The 18,395-nt window shown below is 35.4% G+C and overlaps 1 protein-coding gene across 11 annotated transcripts in view; it reads left to right on the forward strand.

The window, feature by feature from the left end:
- MAGI2 (membrane associated guanylate kinase, WW and PDZ domain containing 2) overlaps positions 1-18,395 on the forward strand; it is a 1,460,538-nt gene that overhangs the window by 394,067 nt on the left and 1,048,076 nt on the right. For all 11 annotated transcript variants that reach the window (XM_070787194.1, XM_070787197.1, XM_070787196.1 and 8 more), the window contains exon 2: positions 11,692-11,808. In XM_070787194.1, the coding sequence (XP_070643295.1) occupies positions 11,692-11,808 (117 nt within the window). The remainder of the gene's footprint in view (positions 1-11,691; positions 11,809-18,395) is intronic.

An 18,395-nucleotide genomic window follows, 5' to 3' on the forward strand; every position in this document is an offset into this window, starting at 1 on the left:
TAACTTGGAACTTTAGCCATTATTCTTCTGTTCGCTGGAAGCATTGTTATACATGGCAATGTGTGACAACACAAATCCAACATACCACGAATAATATATTTTAGGTGCCTAACTGGTTTAAAACTTGAGCCAAAGACATGATTATAATATACAGCATTATTTCTATGGGATAAACCATTATGTACTCCAAAATAAACTTCTAAAACATATTCTTCATCATTTGAAGTCAGCCATATAACAGTTCAAATCATGTGCCTAGAATTGCTTTAACTTCATTAGAAATGATCAATCCTCACACAATCTATGGAGGATATATTAGTCTGTTCTTTGGAATGTCTTGTAAGGAATGTATTTTACTGAATTATAAAATGAGCTCACAAATAAAATTGTGGTTTCTTTTTAGTCAGTTTGGCTAATGTGTTTATTCATGATACTTCTTACCATGAAGACGTTCACAGTGGGCCATCTATCTTGTACCAGGTCACCCAGTAGCTTAAAGTTTGGGAGAATGGCATTGAAACATATATAATATCATATATGAAACTAGTCGCCAGCCCAGATTCGATGCACGATACTGGATGCTTGGGGCTGGTGCACTGGGATGACCCAGAGGGATGGTATGGGGAGGGATGAGGGAGGAGGGTTCAGGATGGGGAACACATGTATACCTGTGGCGGATTCATTTTGATATATGACAAAACCAATACAATATTGTAAAGTTAAAAAATAAAATAAAATTAAAATTAAAAAGAAAGGAAAAAAAAAGTTGCAGCGGGTTAGAAAAAAATAAAATGACAGAACTCACCTTGATTTTAGTTCTCAAAACACAAAATAATGTCAAATATTTACAGATCTCATCCTACTAGGTGGTGGTGGTTTAGTTTCTAAGTCCTGTCCGATTCTTGAGACTCCATGGACTGTAGCCCACTAGGCTCCACTGTCCATGGGATTTCCCAGTCAAGAATACTGGAGTGGGTTGCCATTTCCTTCTCCAGGGAATCGTCCCAACCCAGGGAATCAAGCCCGTGTCTCCTGTATTGCAAACAGTTTCGTTACCATGGAGCCATCAGGGAAGCCCCTAATGCTACTAAAGCCTTGTCAGTTTTACTCTTATTATGACCTATTTATGGGCTGGATGGAGCACAAGCTGGAATCAAGATTGCTAGGAGAAATATCAATAACCTCAGATATGCAGATGACACTACCCTTATGACAGAAAGTGAAGAAGAATTAAAGAGCCTCTTGATGAAAGTGAAAGAGGAGAGTGAAAAAGTTGCCTTAAAGCTCAACATTCAGAAAACAAAGATCATGGCATCTGGTCCCATCACTTCATTGCAAATAGATGGGGAAACATTGGAAACAGTGGCTGACTTTATTTTTGGGGGCTCCAAAATCACTACAGATGGTGAATGCATCCATGAAATTAAAAGACACTTGTTACTTGGAAGAAGGAGCTGATGTTGAAGCTGAAACTCTTAATACTTTGGCCACCTAAAACGAAGAGCTGACTCATTTGAAAAGACCCTGATGCTGGGAAAGATTGAAGGCAGGAGGAGAAGGGGACGACAGAGGAGGAGATGGTTGGATGATATCACCGACTCAATGGACATGAGTTTGAGTAAACTCCGGGATTTAGTAATGGATAGGGAGGCCTGGCATGCTCCAGTCCATGGGGTTGCAGAGTCCGACACCTCTGAGCAACTGAACTAACTGATGACCTATTTAAAAATATGATTTAAATATATGACTATATTTAATTTTTAGTTAACTTGTGGATATCTTACTAATATTAAACTAATTAGGATCATAAATAGTTTTTAAAATACTATTCACATGTTCCCTTTTAGTTTTATATTATAAATGAATGTGTACCTTGTATGAGTTTATTCTGTACTTTTTAAAATTAATGTGGCTAAATTCTTAAATTGGATTTTCTAAGAATGAAACACTTGTGATATTTTATCACTGCATTAAAAAAAATTACACTTCAGTTTTAAAAGAAAGTTTAAAAGACAGTAAACTAAGATCCTAAATTTAAAAAAGTAAACTGCCTGCTAATTTATGTTTTGAACAATAGTTTCTTTTTTTGACCTTAACAATTTTATGTAGAAACTTAAGAGCTTCGGGGTTCCCTGGTGGCTCAGGTAAAGAATCTGCCTACAATGCAGAAGACCTGGGTTCATTCCCTGGGTCAGAAAGATCCCCTGCAGAAGGGAAAGGCAACTGACCAGTATTCTTGCCTGGAGAATTCAATGGACAGAAGAGCCTGGTGGCCTTCTTTGCCCATGGGGTCACAAAGAGTTGGCCACAACTGAGCAACTAATACTTCCACAGTTTATTAAACTTCAGTGGTTTCAAATCCACACATAACTATCCTAACAGATGTTTTATTAGTAATTTACAGTGGTATAACTTCTGGTTTATAAATTGAATTTAGGTCAGATTCATTTTTGGTCACGTGTCTTTTTTTTTTTTCTTTATTAGTTGAATCTTGCTTTTTATAAAGAACATCTAATATTTAAGAGTTACACAAGTCTACTCTCTCAGTTCATCCCAATCTCTCCTTCCCTCACTGTGTCCCCTAGTCCATTCTCTAGGTCTGTGAAAGACAGCTGTGAAATATATCCATTACTCATTTGCAAAATAAATGGCTACTGGGAAATTGCTGTATAACACAGGGAGCTCAGCCTGGTGCTCTGTGATGGTTTAGAGAGGTGGGATGGGGAGAAAGGAGGCTCAACAGGGAGGAGATATATGTATCCTTGTAGCTGATTCATATTGTTGTACACCAGAAACCAACACAACATTGTAAAGCAATTAGGCTCCAATTAAAAATAAAAATTTTTTTAAAAGAAAAAAAAATGAATTTGGCAAGTCCAGGAAATCAGTAGATAATGCCCTGTTCCTAGATGAAACTAGCCGTCTTGAGGTATTATAGAAAATTTAGATGCACCTGAGTTTGCTTTCAGGTATATCCTGTCCTTTACATTTCTTCATTGTAAAATTTTCAGTAATGCATGTACAACACCTAGCGCAATGCCAGGAAAAGAGTGAATATTCGTTTTCCCTTCCCCATGGGAACTTATAATTATAAGAACAACTTTAATATTTACTTTGAGACTGAGACTAACAATGAAAAATGAAACTCAATATCCCATCTGTACAATAGTGGGGGGAAGGAAATGATTAAAAACAAAGCCATTTTCAATAGAACTGGAGAATATTGTAAGCCGCTTATAATTCTCTTTCATTTTTTTCTGAAATACCAGTTATTCTCTCTAGTTTTGAATCTCCTAATGATCTGCAACTGTTTAATATATTTTCGTCTTTTTTATTTTTGCATTTCTTATACAAAATATGTGATACTACTGAAATTTTGAAGAAAAACCACACACAAAGATATTAAATCATGATTAAAAGATTGACTGAACTCTCTAGTATTGTGATTAAAGCATGGAAGGGTTACAATTATTCATATACCTAAATGTTTTTGACTATGAAAAATAATTAACCATGACATTGGCAATGAGTTATCAAGGGCCTTATATTTTTGCTTCTCTTTAAAATAGGCAAAGGAGAATTATTAGGGGAAGGATGATTTTACTGGCTCATAATTTATAGAAAAATGAGTATAGATCAAATGTGTTCAGTAATTGTGTACAAAACTCTAGTCACCTGAAAATGAGATAGCTTTCTAGATCATCAGAAACCAAAGCACAATTTTTCACCTAAAAAGGGGATGGAACCTGTCCCAGTAGACTGGATTAAATATGTCTGTTACTTGCTGTGTGGCTGTGGATCTTAAAAGAACCAAACAACTTTCTGTGATTTATTTATTCATTTTTGAGATGAGTCAACTGAAACTATTCCTGAAAAAGGAACATAGCAACAAAGCCTTGTACTTTCCTTTCTCCTCAACCTCCTCACCATCTAATAAATTAGCATAAAATAAACTTGCAGTCATTCATGGACAGACATATCCTGAGGCAAATGGATATATTTTTTTCCCTTTCTTCCAATTCCTTACAGACTGCTTTACTTGATTATTTTACTACTAGTTTGACAATGACAACATGTGAAATCAATTTTCTGTTGATGATCTTAGCTTCCTGGACAATTTGGATGATTTAAAAAAAATGTTAAATGGAAATTATCCATTGGGGTTATCCTTGTTCTCTTTTTTTAAAAATTGAAGTATATTTGATATTTCATATTATATGTTATAAGCATAGAGTTATCCACAACTTTTAAAGATTGTATTCCATGTATAGTTATTATAAAATATTGCCTATATTCCCTATGTTGTACAATATATCCTTGTAGTTTGTTTTATATCTAATAGTGTGTACTGCTTAACCCTACACCCCTGTATTGCCCCTCCTCATTTCCTTCTTCCCACTAGGAACCACTAGTTTGTTCTCTATATCTTTGAATCTGCTTCTTTGTTGTTATAATCATTAGTTTGATGCATTTTTTTAGATTCCACATAAAAGTGATGTTATCAGTATTTGTCTTTTTCTGCCTTAGATATTTCACTTACTATAATGATCTCTACCTTCGTTCATGTTGCTGCAAATGGCAAAATTTAATTCTTTTTTATGGCTGAATAGTGTTATATTTGGGGCTTCCCTGGTAAAGAATTTGTGTGCAATGCAGGAGACCTGGGTTGGGAAAATCCCCTGGCGGAGGGCATGGCAACCCACGCCAATATTCTTGCCTGGAGTATTCCCATGGACAGAGGAGCCTGGCGGGCTACAGTCTCTGGTGTCACAAAGAGTTGGACATGACTGAGCAACTAACCACAGCACAGCACACAGTATTACATTTTTTTACACACACACACCACACTACGCCACACCACACCACGTCTTCTTTATCCATTTGTGTGTTGGTGGGTACTTAGGTTGCATCCATATCTTGGCAATTATAAATAATGCTACTGTGTTTTCTATGTCTTTATTTCTAATGGACTATAACTAGTTATCTGTAATTATACTAACAAAATAATTTTGTTGATTGCCCAAAAAAACAAAATATAAGAAATATTTAGTAAATAGCTTATGAAAATATAGAAGTTGGGTCTAGCAGAAACTTTATTTGGTTCTACAAATATTGTTTTGGTAGAATGTTTGTGTCTCTTACAAAGGTCAAAATCCTAAGCTCTCATCGGGAAAGATTGGGACTTTGTGAAGTAATTAGTTCACGAAGATGGACCTCTTATGAATGAAATATGTACCCACATAAAAAAAAAAAAAAAAAACACTAGAGACCTGGTTTCTCTCTTAGTGGTAAGAGGATACAGGGAGAAGTGGGCCATCTGCAGACCAGGAAGCATACCCTCAGCAGACTCTCAACCCACCAGTTCTTTGATCTTGGACTTCTTGGGTTCCAGAACTGTGAGAAACAGCTATTTGTTGTTTAAGTCACCCAGTCTAATTGTATTCCATTGTAGCAGTAAAAACTGACCCACCTTTTATAGACATGAATAATGGGACCCAGAAATGATTAAAGGATTTGTGCAAGACCACTCAATGGGTAAGTGTTGGAGTGGTAATTAAAACTCAGTTTCCAAATCTCTAATCTAGCATTCTGTCCACTATAGCATTTGTGATTTTATTCAGCAAACATTTCTGGGTCTCATATATTAAGAAGGCACTGCTTTAGAGACTGAAGTGAGGAGAGAGGATAAGACCTCAAATAATTAGGAAATTCCCTGTCCCAGCGAGCTTAGAGTTTAATATATAACTTAAGGCAGATCCACTAGTTACTTTATGGTGTATTAGAATGTACAAGTTGTTTAAGAAAGGGCACCAGGATATGGAAGTTCAAAAAACAAAGAAGACTTCTGGCCAAAAGATCACAAGGAATGCCAAGGCAAGGATAATTTTAAGCTGAAGAATGAATATGAATTAAACCGGTAGTATCAGAGGGAAGGCTTTCTTATCCACAATGTTTCTTTAGTAGAAAACAACAAAGGGAAAGTGGGAGAAATTGACTAGAAAAACAGAGGAAAGGGGCAATTCTGTATGTCCTGGAAGCAAAAGTGATGGGTAGACTTTTCAAGGTGCTGCTTTCAGGATGTATTCATTTGCATTCATATCCTTGTCTAACTCCACTTACAAAGACAACTTCTAGGGACTTCCCTGGTGGTGCAGTGGCTAAGACTCCATGCTTTCAGTACAGGGGACTAGGGTTCAATCTTTGGTCAGGGAGCTAGAGCCCACATGCTGCAACTGAGATTTTGCATGCTGCAACTAAATATCCCATGTACTGCAGCTAAAACCTGGTACAGCCAAATAAATAAGAATAAATAAATAAACATATTTTAAAAGACAACTTCTAGAAAAGAAACGTTAATTGGATAAGAGAGAACAGGGAAAAATTACTACAGGTCTAACCACATTATACAGAATATGAGAGATACATAACTTGAAAAGTGAAATCAGGGTGCTGTTACCGAAGAAGGTATTATAAAGATAAAGCAAAAACATTTCTGTTGTTCAGTCGCTAAGTTGTGTCTAAGTTTTTGTGACCCTGTGGACTATAGCACGCCAGGGTCCTCTGTCCTCCACTATCTCCTGGAGTTTGCTCAAACTTATGTCCACTGAGTCAGTGATACTAACTTGCCATGTCATCCTCTGCTGCTCCCTTCCTCTTTTGTCTTCAGTCTTTCCCAGCATCAGGGTCTTTTCCAATGAGTTGGATCTTCGCGTCAGTTGGTCACAGTATCAGGGCTTCAACTTCAGCATCAATCCTTCCAATGAATATTCAGGGTTGATTTCTTTTAGGATTGACTGGTTTGATCTCCTTGTAGTCCAAAGAACTCTCAAGAGTCTTCTCCAGCACAACTGTTTGAAAGCATCAATTCTTTCAAAAGTACAAACGTGCAAACAAAAATCAAATGCCCACTTCAGGATTTTATGGAGTGTAAAGGAAAAAAATGAGTTATAGAGAAGGAAATGTAAGGTCAATAGAATGTTAGAATAGGCTCATTTGGCTGAATCACAGGATGAATAAATGACAGAATGAACCAGACTTTGACTTGCCGGTCATCTCCACCTTCTTACCTGACAGTCATCTCCACCTTCTTCTTCATACACACACAGCACTGTCCTAATCAGTGAATTACTCTCCCTAGCTTACAAAATTTTAAGGTGCATATTGATTTGACCTGACAAAAAACAGAAACTCTAAAAACAATAATAATAAAACCAAAAATTATATCTAGGGTAGATAAGATAGCAGATTATTTTTTATTTTCATTATATATAACATTTCTTAAGAATCAGTATATGGCACTCTGTTTTTTAGTTTTCTTTAAAATGTTTACTTATATACCTAAAATCAGATACTCTTAAGATACAGGCTCTATTTTAAGATACAGCTCAGACATTGCCCAATATCCATTGCTTAATCCTTCATTAATTGAAATGTCTAATAAAAAAGATGCCTTTAAAAGTGTATGTATTTTATGTACACATATGTATACAAAACTTTTCTATTCATGCAGTTTATTGATTGGGATCATGTATAATTGCAGATAACCAAAACCATAATAAAGAAATGAGTATTTACTTTTTCTCTTATAACACAATATTCTAAACTATGTAGTTAATGATATTTTAGCTGCTCAGTGAAGCTATTAAAGACCCAGGCTGTTTCTAACTTTTACTACAGTGGCCTTAGCATGTTGGATTTTCCCCTTGTCCAGCTCTCTTTGTGGTTTGTGATCAGAATATCAAGTCTACCAGAGAGCGAAGAGTCCATGTAAGTCCCAAACAGGAATACCCAGTCTAGCCAAAATGAAATGGATGCAAAGGGTCTTGATATCAGATATAAGTTTTAGTTTAATGAATAAAGAAACCCCCTCCTTCTGTGTTAGGTCTCAATGGCCAGGACAGAGATGCTGGAAGTTGCAAGGGCAGCTCAGGAGGTAGGGGACTAGATCCATGGATCCATGTTCTGGGTCTGAAATCCATGTGATAGGCCTGAAACTAAACTGGTTCTAAATAAAAAAGAATAGACAAAATATTGGGTAGGCAACCAGCAGAATTTTTCATAATAAGGATAGTGGGTAAATACCAATAAAATTGCCTTATCTGAAAGATGCTATGATAAATTGTGAAGGATGATAAAGTATTAGTGAAATATGAGGCCAAGAAAGCCCTTCCAAAACAAATGTGACAATTCATTTTAGTTAATGGAAGAAAATTTATATTAATTCTCAGAAACTTCTGCAGATTTTTCCATGGAAAAAAAAGATAGAGCCAGTCCCTGAATGAATAGACAACCATTTTTGTTACTGTTTTCTTAGGTAAGTAAACTTTGAGACAACTTGTTGTTGTTCAGTTGCTCAGTTGTGTCTGACTCTTTGCGACCCTGTAGACTACAGCATACCAGGCTTCCCTGCCCTTCACTATCTCCCAGAGTTTGCTCAAACTCATATCCGTTGAGTTGGTGATGCCATCCAACCGTCTTATTCACTGTTGCCCCCTTCTCCTCCTGCCCTCAATCTTTCCCAGCATCAGTGTCTTTTCCAATGAGTTGGCTCTTCCTATCAGGTGACCAAAGTATTGAAGCTTCAGCATCAGTCCTTCCAATGAATAGTCAGGGTTTATTTCCTTTAGGATTGAGTGGTTTGATATCCTTGCTGTCCAAGGGACTCTCAAGAGTCTTCTCCAGCACCACAGTTCAAAAGCATCAATTCTTCAGCACTCACCCTTCTTTATGTTCCAACTCTCACATCTGTACATTGTTATTGGAAAAACCATAGTTTTGACTATACTGGCCTTTGTTGGGAAAGTGATGTCTCTGCTTTTGAATACGCTGCTAGGTTTGTCATAGCTTTTCTTCCAAGGAGCATGCATCTTTTAATTTCATGACTGCAATTACCATCTGCAGGGATTTTGAAGCCCAAGAAAATAAAGTCTTTCACTGTTTCCCTTGTTTCCCCGTGTATTTGCCATGAAGTAATGGGACCGGAGTCCATGATCTTAGTTTTTTGAATGTTTAGTTTTAAGCCAGCTTTTTCACCGTGGTCTTTCACCTTAATCAAGAGGTTCTTTTGTTGTGACTGCTAACGTGGTACTTTTGTAGTAGAAGAACTGGTTTAAATTGATAATGTATTTTCAGAAGCCAAGACTCATCTTGGACTACAAAATGTGAGTTTATCCATGTCATATTAGGCGAATGATTCTAGCCTACTTTAGTGGACAGACTACATCTGTTGTTCTTCAGTTAGCATTTTCCCAGGCTGCCAGAAAGGATCTCATCACTTTACATGCCCCACATATTTGGTTCAGTTCATCATTCAGTCGTGTCCAACTCTTTGCAACCCCATGGACTGCAGCAGGCCAGGCCTCCCTGTCCATCACCAACTCCCAGAGTTTACTCAACTCATGTCCATTGAGTCGGTGATGCCATCCAACCATCTCATCCTCTGTCATTCCCTTTACCTCCCACCCTCAGTCTTTCCCAGCATCAGGGTCTTTTCCAATGCCCCACACATTCCACATGCCCATATTAGACAGAAAGAAAAGAGAAGAGAAGTACAGTTGCTGAAAGACCTCTAGATTCATAACTAGGCAGAAGAGAGTTGAGAAGAGTCAAGAATGGTGATTGCTCAACAGCTGTATTGAATTAGCAAGGGTAGACATGTTCTTCTGACTATGAAAGACCAAGGAAGCAAAACAGAATTTCAGATATGTTGTTTTAATTAATTCAGCGTGATGTCAGTAAGTCCAAGACCTACAGAAATTCAGGGCATTTGGAGATATAAACAATAGATAATTGATATTGTGATGGTGGTTTCCAGTTACCTTCATTTATGATTGCTCCACGGTTTTGATTGAAAAAATGATTTTGAATTTGGAAAATAATATATGCAAGCATTCTGGATGTAATATTTATGTGCATTTTATAAGCAATATGTTTTCCTGTCATTTGTTTTCTGCTATCATATTGGGTAGAAAAATAAATTGAGACTACTGACTAAAATATATGAGAAACACTGACGAGTAGGAATTTTGATAGTTCAGTTAAAAATACTATTTTGTATGGCATCTTGCTCAGACTGTGCCAGCAGATTAGAGGCAACTGAAACAATAAATTTGAAAACTTCAGAAATGTAGCAATATATAGTTTTCAAGTATATTTACTGTTTGTGTAAAAGGTGTTTGTGTTGCATATATGCACACTCACATAATGTTTTATGTGGTCATGGTGGTGCAAAGAGATTGTTAATGAATTGTAATTTTGAGATTCAAAGGATTTGAAGAGAATGTGATTTTTGTAACTATTATGAAGGTGGTGGCTTAGTCACCAAGTCACATGCAACTCTTGCAACCCCATGAACTGTAGCCCACTAGACTCCTCTGTCCTTGGAGTTTCCCAGTGAAGAATATTGGCATGGGTTGCCATTTCCTTCTATCACAGATGTCCTGTTTCCTCTGTCTTTAATTTTTTGTCTTGGCTAAATTACCCTAATATGTTTGAAAAGATCAGGGTTTTAGAAATTCTTATTTATATTTTATAGATATTTTTATTTATAATTCATTCTTCCAAGTATTAGAAAAATAAAGCCTTCATTAGATAAATCTTCATAATTTAACATAATTATTTTTAAACATGAAAATAATCTATGATAAATTCACAGTATTGGTTTCCTTACCTAATTCCAAGCTTGTTTGATGTAAGGAAATCCAATCAGTCCATCCTAAAGGAGATCAGTCCTGGATGTTCATTGGAAGGACTGATGTTGAAGCTGAAACTTCAATACTTTGGCCACCTAATGCGAAGAGCTGACTCATTGGAAAAGACCCTAATGCTGGGAAAGATTGAGGGCAGGAGGAGAAGGGGACGACAGAGGATGAGATGGTTGGATGGCATCACGGACACAATGGACATGGGTTTGGGTGGACTCCGGGAGTTGGTGATGGACAGGGAGGCCTGGCATGCTGAGGTTCATGGGGTCACAAAGAGTCGGACACAACTGAGCGACTGGACTGAACTGATACTCAAAATTACTTCTATACTAATAATAAACTCTAAAAATACTTAAAATCTTTCAAACATTATAGTTAAAAAACATCTATTCATATTTTATACAAGAGATGCATTACTTTTATTCAATTTATAAATATAGTAAAACATTAATATTGGTCTAATTCTTTTTTTTTAACTTTTTATATCACCCTACTTATCCAAATCCAGAGTAACTAACTTTATATAACTTAAAAATCTTTTCAAAACTTGAAGACATACTGAGTGAAACAAGCCAGTCTCAAAAGGACAAATAACATAGATTTCTCTTGTATAAGTTATGTAGAGTAGTCAAATGTATAAACAGAAAGACTGGGGGAAAGGGAATGTGGGAAGTTAAAAAAGTAAAAAAGTTTTTTAGCCGTGCAATGAGATATACTATGACATTTTGTATATATTCAGTTCAAGAATGATATGTGCCTTTTGCTGTAATACAGACTTCATTCTAAATGAAAAATGAAAGAGTACATGTATAACACTGAGCACTGACTTGGTGGATAATTATTATCTTAGCAAATGTTATCTTTTTTTAGTATGGGTGATAAATGTTTCGGAATGTCAAAAGAGCAATGTGAAATAATGCAAGTTTTAAATGAGTATGTTTATGATAGAATCAAATTACATACTTATTTTCCAATTGTATCATTCTAGGAGGAATTGTTGATAAGGATCTTCGTCACTACCTCAACTTACGATTTCAGAAGGGGTCTGTGGACCATGAACTTCAGCAAATCATTCGTGACAACCTCTACCTCCGCACGGTGCCATGTGAGTAACAGGCGGTGTTATTTTTTACTATAGTAACAGATAAATGTTCAGTTATATATTTATTGTTTAATTTAAAAGAGAAGTTAAATTTCACTGATTTTTTAAATGATAGACTTTTGGAGTAGACAATTTATTTGAGATATGGAAGTTATAAGTGCAAAAGCTTATAACTGCAGTTGTGTGATTTACGATGATGTCAGATCCAGAAGAGACTTGTGATTTTCAAGCTATAAAACCTAACTTACTTCTCAAGTTGATATTGAGAAATATTAGTTCTAGTCCATGATGTTGAAGATTTCAGTGTTTTGGGTAGAACTCCACACAGGGAGACAAAGAATGCAAATTCAATTCATTAGTTGAACAAGCTATTTTGTAGCTAGAATCTACACAGTAACTGCCAATATCATCATCAGTTTGCAGCAGAGAGGTCTTACAAGTTAAGAGGAAATAATGCATTGGAAAGTAAAAAATGTTCTGTAACTCTGAGAAAGTGATGACATTGAGTGCTGGGCAGAAATGTCTTGTACATAGCCTACAGAAATTCACAACCATCCCTGATTATGAGGAGGTGCTACTTCAAAAGAGAGGAATTGGTAAAATGATAAACTTCACAAATCAACTTTTTAGTACCTGCTTCAGTTAATTTGATAATCTTCTGTTTACTTTAGGACAACCCAAGGACTTTTCAAGCCAGATAATAGGTTATAAATAGGTATCAAAGTCAGTTTCTTTCAAGGTAGATTCTATGACCTTTGGAAATTTTCTAGTCTCTCTGGAAACTGATCAGTGGGTGTTGTTTATGTTCTTTCTTTGGTTTAGTTTTTGTTGTTAAGTTGCTAAGTCTTGTCTGACTCTTTGCAATCCCATGGACTGTAGCCCACCATGCTTCCCTGCCCATGGGATTTCCCAGGCAAGAATACTGGAGTGATGAGTTGCCACTTCCTTCTCCAGGGCACAGTTTGAATCTGGGTCTACTGTGTTAGGCAGATTCTTTGCCACTCAGTCACCAGGGAAGTCCTCCTTTTGTTTTAGTTTTGTTTTAAACTGTAATAAACTCAAAGATGGGGTCTCTGGAAGGTTGATATTAAAGAAAGAAAAACTTGGCTGGAATAGATGAAACAAATAAACCATATATGTAGTTTCTGGGATTGAACTACTAGAACTACATAGAAGGTATTGATTAAGGATGACTATACTGAAAAAATGGAAACACACAAAGAAGTAAAATGGATAATTCAGCATCCGTTTAGCCTACACACATCTTAGGAAGGGTAGACACTTGCCATTGTTAGTACTAAATGCTCATCAAAACAAAAATGCCATGGCACCACTATCAGATATTCCTAGATGCAAATGCTTATCGATTGACGTCCTGTCAGTCCAAATGCTACTTCTGTCAGTGGGTATTAGTTAAATGAATAGATTTTTGGACTCTTGCTTTAAAACTAGGAGTAGAGAAAAGTGCATTCTTGACCTTGTAAGTTTGACATTAGAGTGATGGGCAGAGGAAGATAGATTAAAGTAAGTGACTGAACTATTTATAAGGAAATGAGTGGATGCATTTTCAAAGCTGTGATGTTGTCAGTACAGACATGTGAATTTATCTTCTGTGACATGAAATAAAGGAGATCTGAAATACAGAATAAAGAATCCAGGTACTTTATTATATTTAAAAGCTGAGGAAGATAGATAAGAGGCTAACATTCAATAATACTTATAGTCCTTGCTAAGGTGATGACATAAATAAGAACTTGTAATTAAATGTGAAGATAATAGAAGTAAGTTTTGCATTAGTTCATTAACTTCCTAAATAAGTCATCTCTCTTTAGAGTACCCAAGAAATACTATGATGGAAAAATAAATATAGGAGTAAAATAACTAGGCTTATATGAGTAAACATAAAGGGGTTTGTGATATGATTTTTATACAAGGTCATAAATTCAATTAGAAATCCTTGAATAGCTCCTATAAAGGAGATGATTAGAAACTTAATGAATCTGAATATTATGATTGAACAATTTAGATTTGTAGCCAGTACTCCTAATATCCAATAATACCATTCACTAACAATGCTCTTAACTTGGCATAAAAGTGAAAAAAAGCATCTAAGACAGATGTGATTCTGATTTATATTATCTATGATTATTTTACACTGATGAACTGGATCTGGACAATCCACCAGCTTCACTCAGTATAACTTTTAATGAAATGTTCAGATATTTACAAAGAGTATGCAGCAAAGATGTGTCAATAGTGTGAAAAATTCAGCTGTTGTTTAGGAATTTATGTGTGGATTCAATATGTCAATTGAATTTGAGTATGGAGTGACATTCATTACATATTCTTTGGGTCAAGTAATTCTCATTGGTTTTCATGTATCCAGAACCATAATAATTAGGAACATATATACTGTGGAGCTTGTCTCTGCCTTTATTCATGTATTCATTAATATGATACCTCTTGTTTAATTTACTAACAGGAATAGGTCATGGAAACAAAATTATTCACTTCAAACTATGTTTGGGTGGTTTTATTTTTTATAAGGCAAAACTCAGTAATTCTGTTTACTACCACCACATTACTCCGCCATCACCAACTATAACAGTAAGAAAGGAGCAAAGTCTTGGAGCTGTATTTCCTAGGTGCCTAGTGAGTAAGAGAGAGTTCTAGGGTCAGGGCTACAGAGACTCCATCCTCTCTATGCACACAAATGTACTTGTCCAAATCTTAGTGTGAACAGTTTAGCTTTTTTACCTCCTTCTGAAGGACATCTGGACCTGGCTACTGGCTGATTTCTGATCCAAACATAGGAGAGAGGTTGTCAATCTAACTCTCTACTGGGCCTTAATTATTGATGCATATAATGTAAAATCTCATCAGTCTGTTCTCTGCCCCATAAACAAGGGTTGACTGCATTTATCATTTTTATTTTGTATTCCCAGAACTTCATCTCTGAACATAATGTCTCAAAATATATGTTTTAAATCTGTGTCTCTAGGCATGGAAGGCAGGACTTGCGGAGATAAGACTATTCGGCATACGGTGAGCCTGAGTGCTTACTTATACTCACAGGCCCACACATACACGAGTACACACACACACACACACACACACTCATGAGATCAGTTGATCATCTTCTAAACTGAATTATGTAGAAAAGATCCTTAGGAACTGACTGTATATTTTCTGTAGAATAAAAGCCAGTCATTTGATTCTTATCTATTAAAGACCTAACCTTGTACCCAAATGTACTTATATATTTAGTTGCTAACTGTACAATTTTTTTAGGATCTTCCCTGGTGGCTCAGATGGTAAAGAATCTGCCTGCAATGTGGGACACCCAGGTTCAATCCCTGGGTTGGGAAAATCCCCTGGAGAAGGGAATGGCAACCCACTCTAGTATTCTTGCCTGGAGAATCCCATGGACAGAATAGCCTGGTGGGCTACAGTGTATAGGTTGCAAAGAGTCGGACATGATTGAGCCACACACACACACACACACACACACACACACACACACACTCATGAGATCAGTTCATCATTCTTTCAAATTGAATTATGTAGAAAAGATCCTTAGGAACTAACTCTATATTTTTTTGTAGAATAAAAGCCAGCCAGCCACCTGATTCATATCTATTAAAGACCTAACTTTGTACCTAAATGTACTTATGTATTTAGTTTTTATTTAATACTTAGGTATTAAGTATTTATGTATTTAGCTAACTGTACAATTTATTGGGGGATGGTAAATGTCTTAAGAGTATACTGGTATCCTAAAGTGAAACTTAAATTTTAGTTTTAAATAATGAATACTAAAAATGACACTTTCAAACAATTGGACTTCAGGCTATATAGGTTTTAGGTAATAGAACTTCATGAGAAATGAGTAAATAATGATTAAACAAAACTGTTGTGATCTGGAATGTGAAAAATGTATATAAATGTAGATAAAGAACTCTAAAGAGTTTAGAGCATCCATCAAATGGGACTTCTATTCCTTTGATAGTATAGAAAAGACAATTTCAGAAGCACTAAGCTGGCAGCACCCATTAGAGATTAGATGAAATTGTTTAATTGAGTGTTAAGTGTACCTTGTTAAGGTAGCATGCATTGCCCTTATAGACTCAAAAGTATATGAGGAAAATGAGTGGAATCGAAACAAAAAACATTGGAAAATTTTCAAATGTTTAAAGGATAAAAAATGGAGTTTATTTTAATATTCTACTGAGCATAATGATTGCATATCGTTAACGAGTCTAAGCAACCATGATTGAATTGACTATGCTTTTTAAATATGAGAAAAATAATAATTTCCATTTATTGATGAAGTTCTGTTTTTTCTGTCCTTAATAATTATTATATATGTGAATTAATTTTTGAGGAAGGTATGAGCACAGATATAAATGGTGAATACTTTTTCCCTTATATCAGGTGACATGAGGAAAGGACTTCAATAACCAATTTTAGAAGTTTCAAAATGAAATGGAGGATAGTTAAAATTAATTTCTCTCCTACTAACATACTTTCTCATTTGTTTTATTGGGAAATATTTTAAATTTATCTGAAGTCAAAAGAAATATCAGTGTATATAAACCAGGTAAAAGACAGAAATCAATAAAACTAAACTCTAAAACTCTTCCATAAAAAGGAAATAAAATGAAAATCATAAGTTTAAGATATGAAAGAAATTACTTTTATGGAAGAGCTGATTGAAGTATAACATGCAATGATGTTTCTACATATTTAAGCATTTTAAGTTAGTATAACTAAACTATGTTAAAAAGCATTTTAAAGATTAAAATTGTAAGGCTTCTAATACATTTTTTAAAATTCTCTGTTATATTAAATTATCTTTCATGTAAAAACAAATAGAAGCAGGCTCTTAAATGTTAGGGGTCTCTTGGCCTTTAAGAAGAACATTTACCAGCACAATGAAAGGTACAGCTATGCAGAGTCAATGTCCCTTTGCCCTAATTATAGTCTCATATAAGACTGTGGTCAGAGTTAACTATTGGAGAGAAGCAGGTGACCACATATCTATTAAAAAGTCTAGAATTAGGGCAGAAATTTCATGGGGATACTTCATAGGGAAAAATTATTTTAATTCTTAAGCAAAAAATAAGTACTTTTAAAGCTTGTGGAAAATATGTGTTCTTATTCAACAAAGCAATATTTGTGTAGGCATGAATGAATATAATTACTCATAATTTGTGTCATGAAGGTATGGTTCTAAGCATATGGTAAGAAGTGAGAGTGGAATCAATCTATGGAATACCATAAAGCTAAAATCATCTTCTAACAACGAAGTGAAATTCTCTGAGTTTAAGGTGATCAAGAACATGATTAAGTACTCAGAATATCCTTAAGCAATATAGGCCTCTGTGCTGAGATGGTAAGTTGAACTGTAGGTAGACATGAGGGCATAGGACCAGAGATAGAAGGTCCAACTGTATTTTAAACCAATATATTGCAACAGCTGTATATTACACATCTGTTTCAAATTTAACTTTATTGTTTCAAATAAGAATCATCAATTTAGAATCTCTGTTCTGATGTTGTTTTTAGGATGTGACTCATGTTCTTTCACAATTATTTCAGAATCAAGTTCCAGATTTTTGTTTGAAAATGAATTTGTATTTGATTTTTTAAAATAGCCTACTTATATTTTGTGCTAAGTGTTGAGAAAAGAGTTATTAGAGAATAAATATGATTATTAGCCCTGTGGGCCAAAAGAGAAGGAAATCTGTAAATAAATGAAACTAAATTTCTTGAGAGATTTATAAACTTCCCCTGGAAATGTAGGTCAAAAGAAAAAAATTCAAAAGCTTCTGAGCAGTAGCAAACGTTCCAAAGTGTCTAGTCATTCAGATGTGTGCCTGACTGGTATATTTATTAAAAATGCGTTGTTGCTTTATAGAAAGTTATATTAGCTTTGCCCTCTCCCTCTTATCCCTGAGAATAGTAAGATCTATTTTCATGTCATATATGTGAAAATATCATGGATTTTCTTCTTTTATTTTTTTCATTGAGCAAAATAAATGCATTTTCCTGGTCACATAGTAACATTCATTGGTTTGGTTGACAGAATACACTGTAGGAGAGAAATGGCTTCAAAATGTGCTTAAAGTGGAAAGTCAGAGGATATTAAAAGGGATGGTATTGATTTACCCATTTGACACTACAGGGCAGTAGCTTTAGAATAAAGGAACATATCTGGCACAAAAGAAAAGCAATAAACACCAGCAGTGAACAATGTTACTGATCTTCCAAACCACATATAATTCCCTTTGCCCTGACTTGATCACATCTTTTTGTGGTTATGACCCGATCTTTCTTCTTGGCTTTTTCTCTTTTGTTTTGTACTTCTCTTTTCTCTTCATAAGAGGAAGGCTTTCTATAGGAAATCTGGGTTTGTGGACCATGGCAGATAGCATGTATACTCTTAGGCTTCAGTGGTTTCAGCAGCTGCTCAAGGAAAAATTGGAGATAAGTGTGTAAAGCATTTTTCCACCTTCAAAAAAGCCAGTCAGTCATGTAAAATAGCTCACCTTCTGGGGAGCCCAGAATCTGCTCCCTGCAGACTTCAG

Source organism: Bos indicus, chromosome 4, assembly GCF_029378745.1.
Source record: "Bos indicus isolate NIAB-ARS_2022 breed Sahiwal x Tharparkar chromosome 4, NIAB-ARS_B.indTharparkar_mat_pri_1.0, whole genome shotgun sequence".
Classification (NCBI taxonomy): Eukaryota; Metazoa; Chordata; class Mammalia; order Artiodactyla; family Bovidae; genus Bos; species Bos indicus.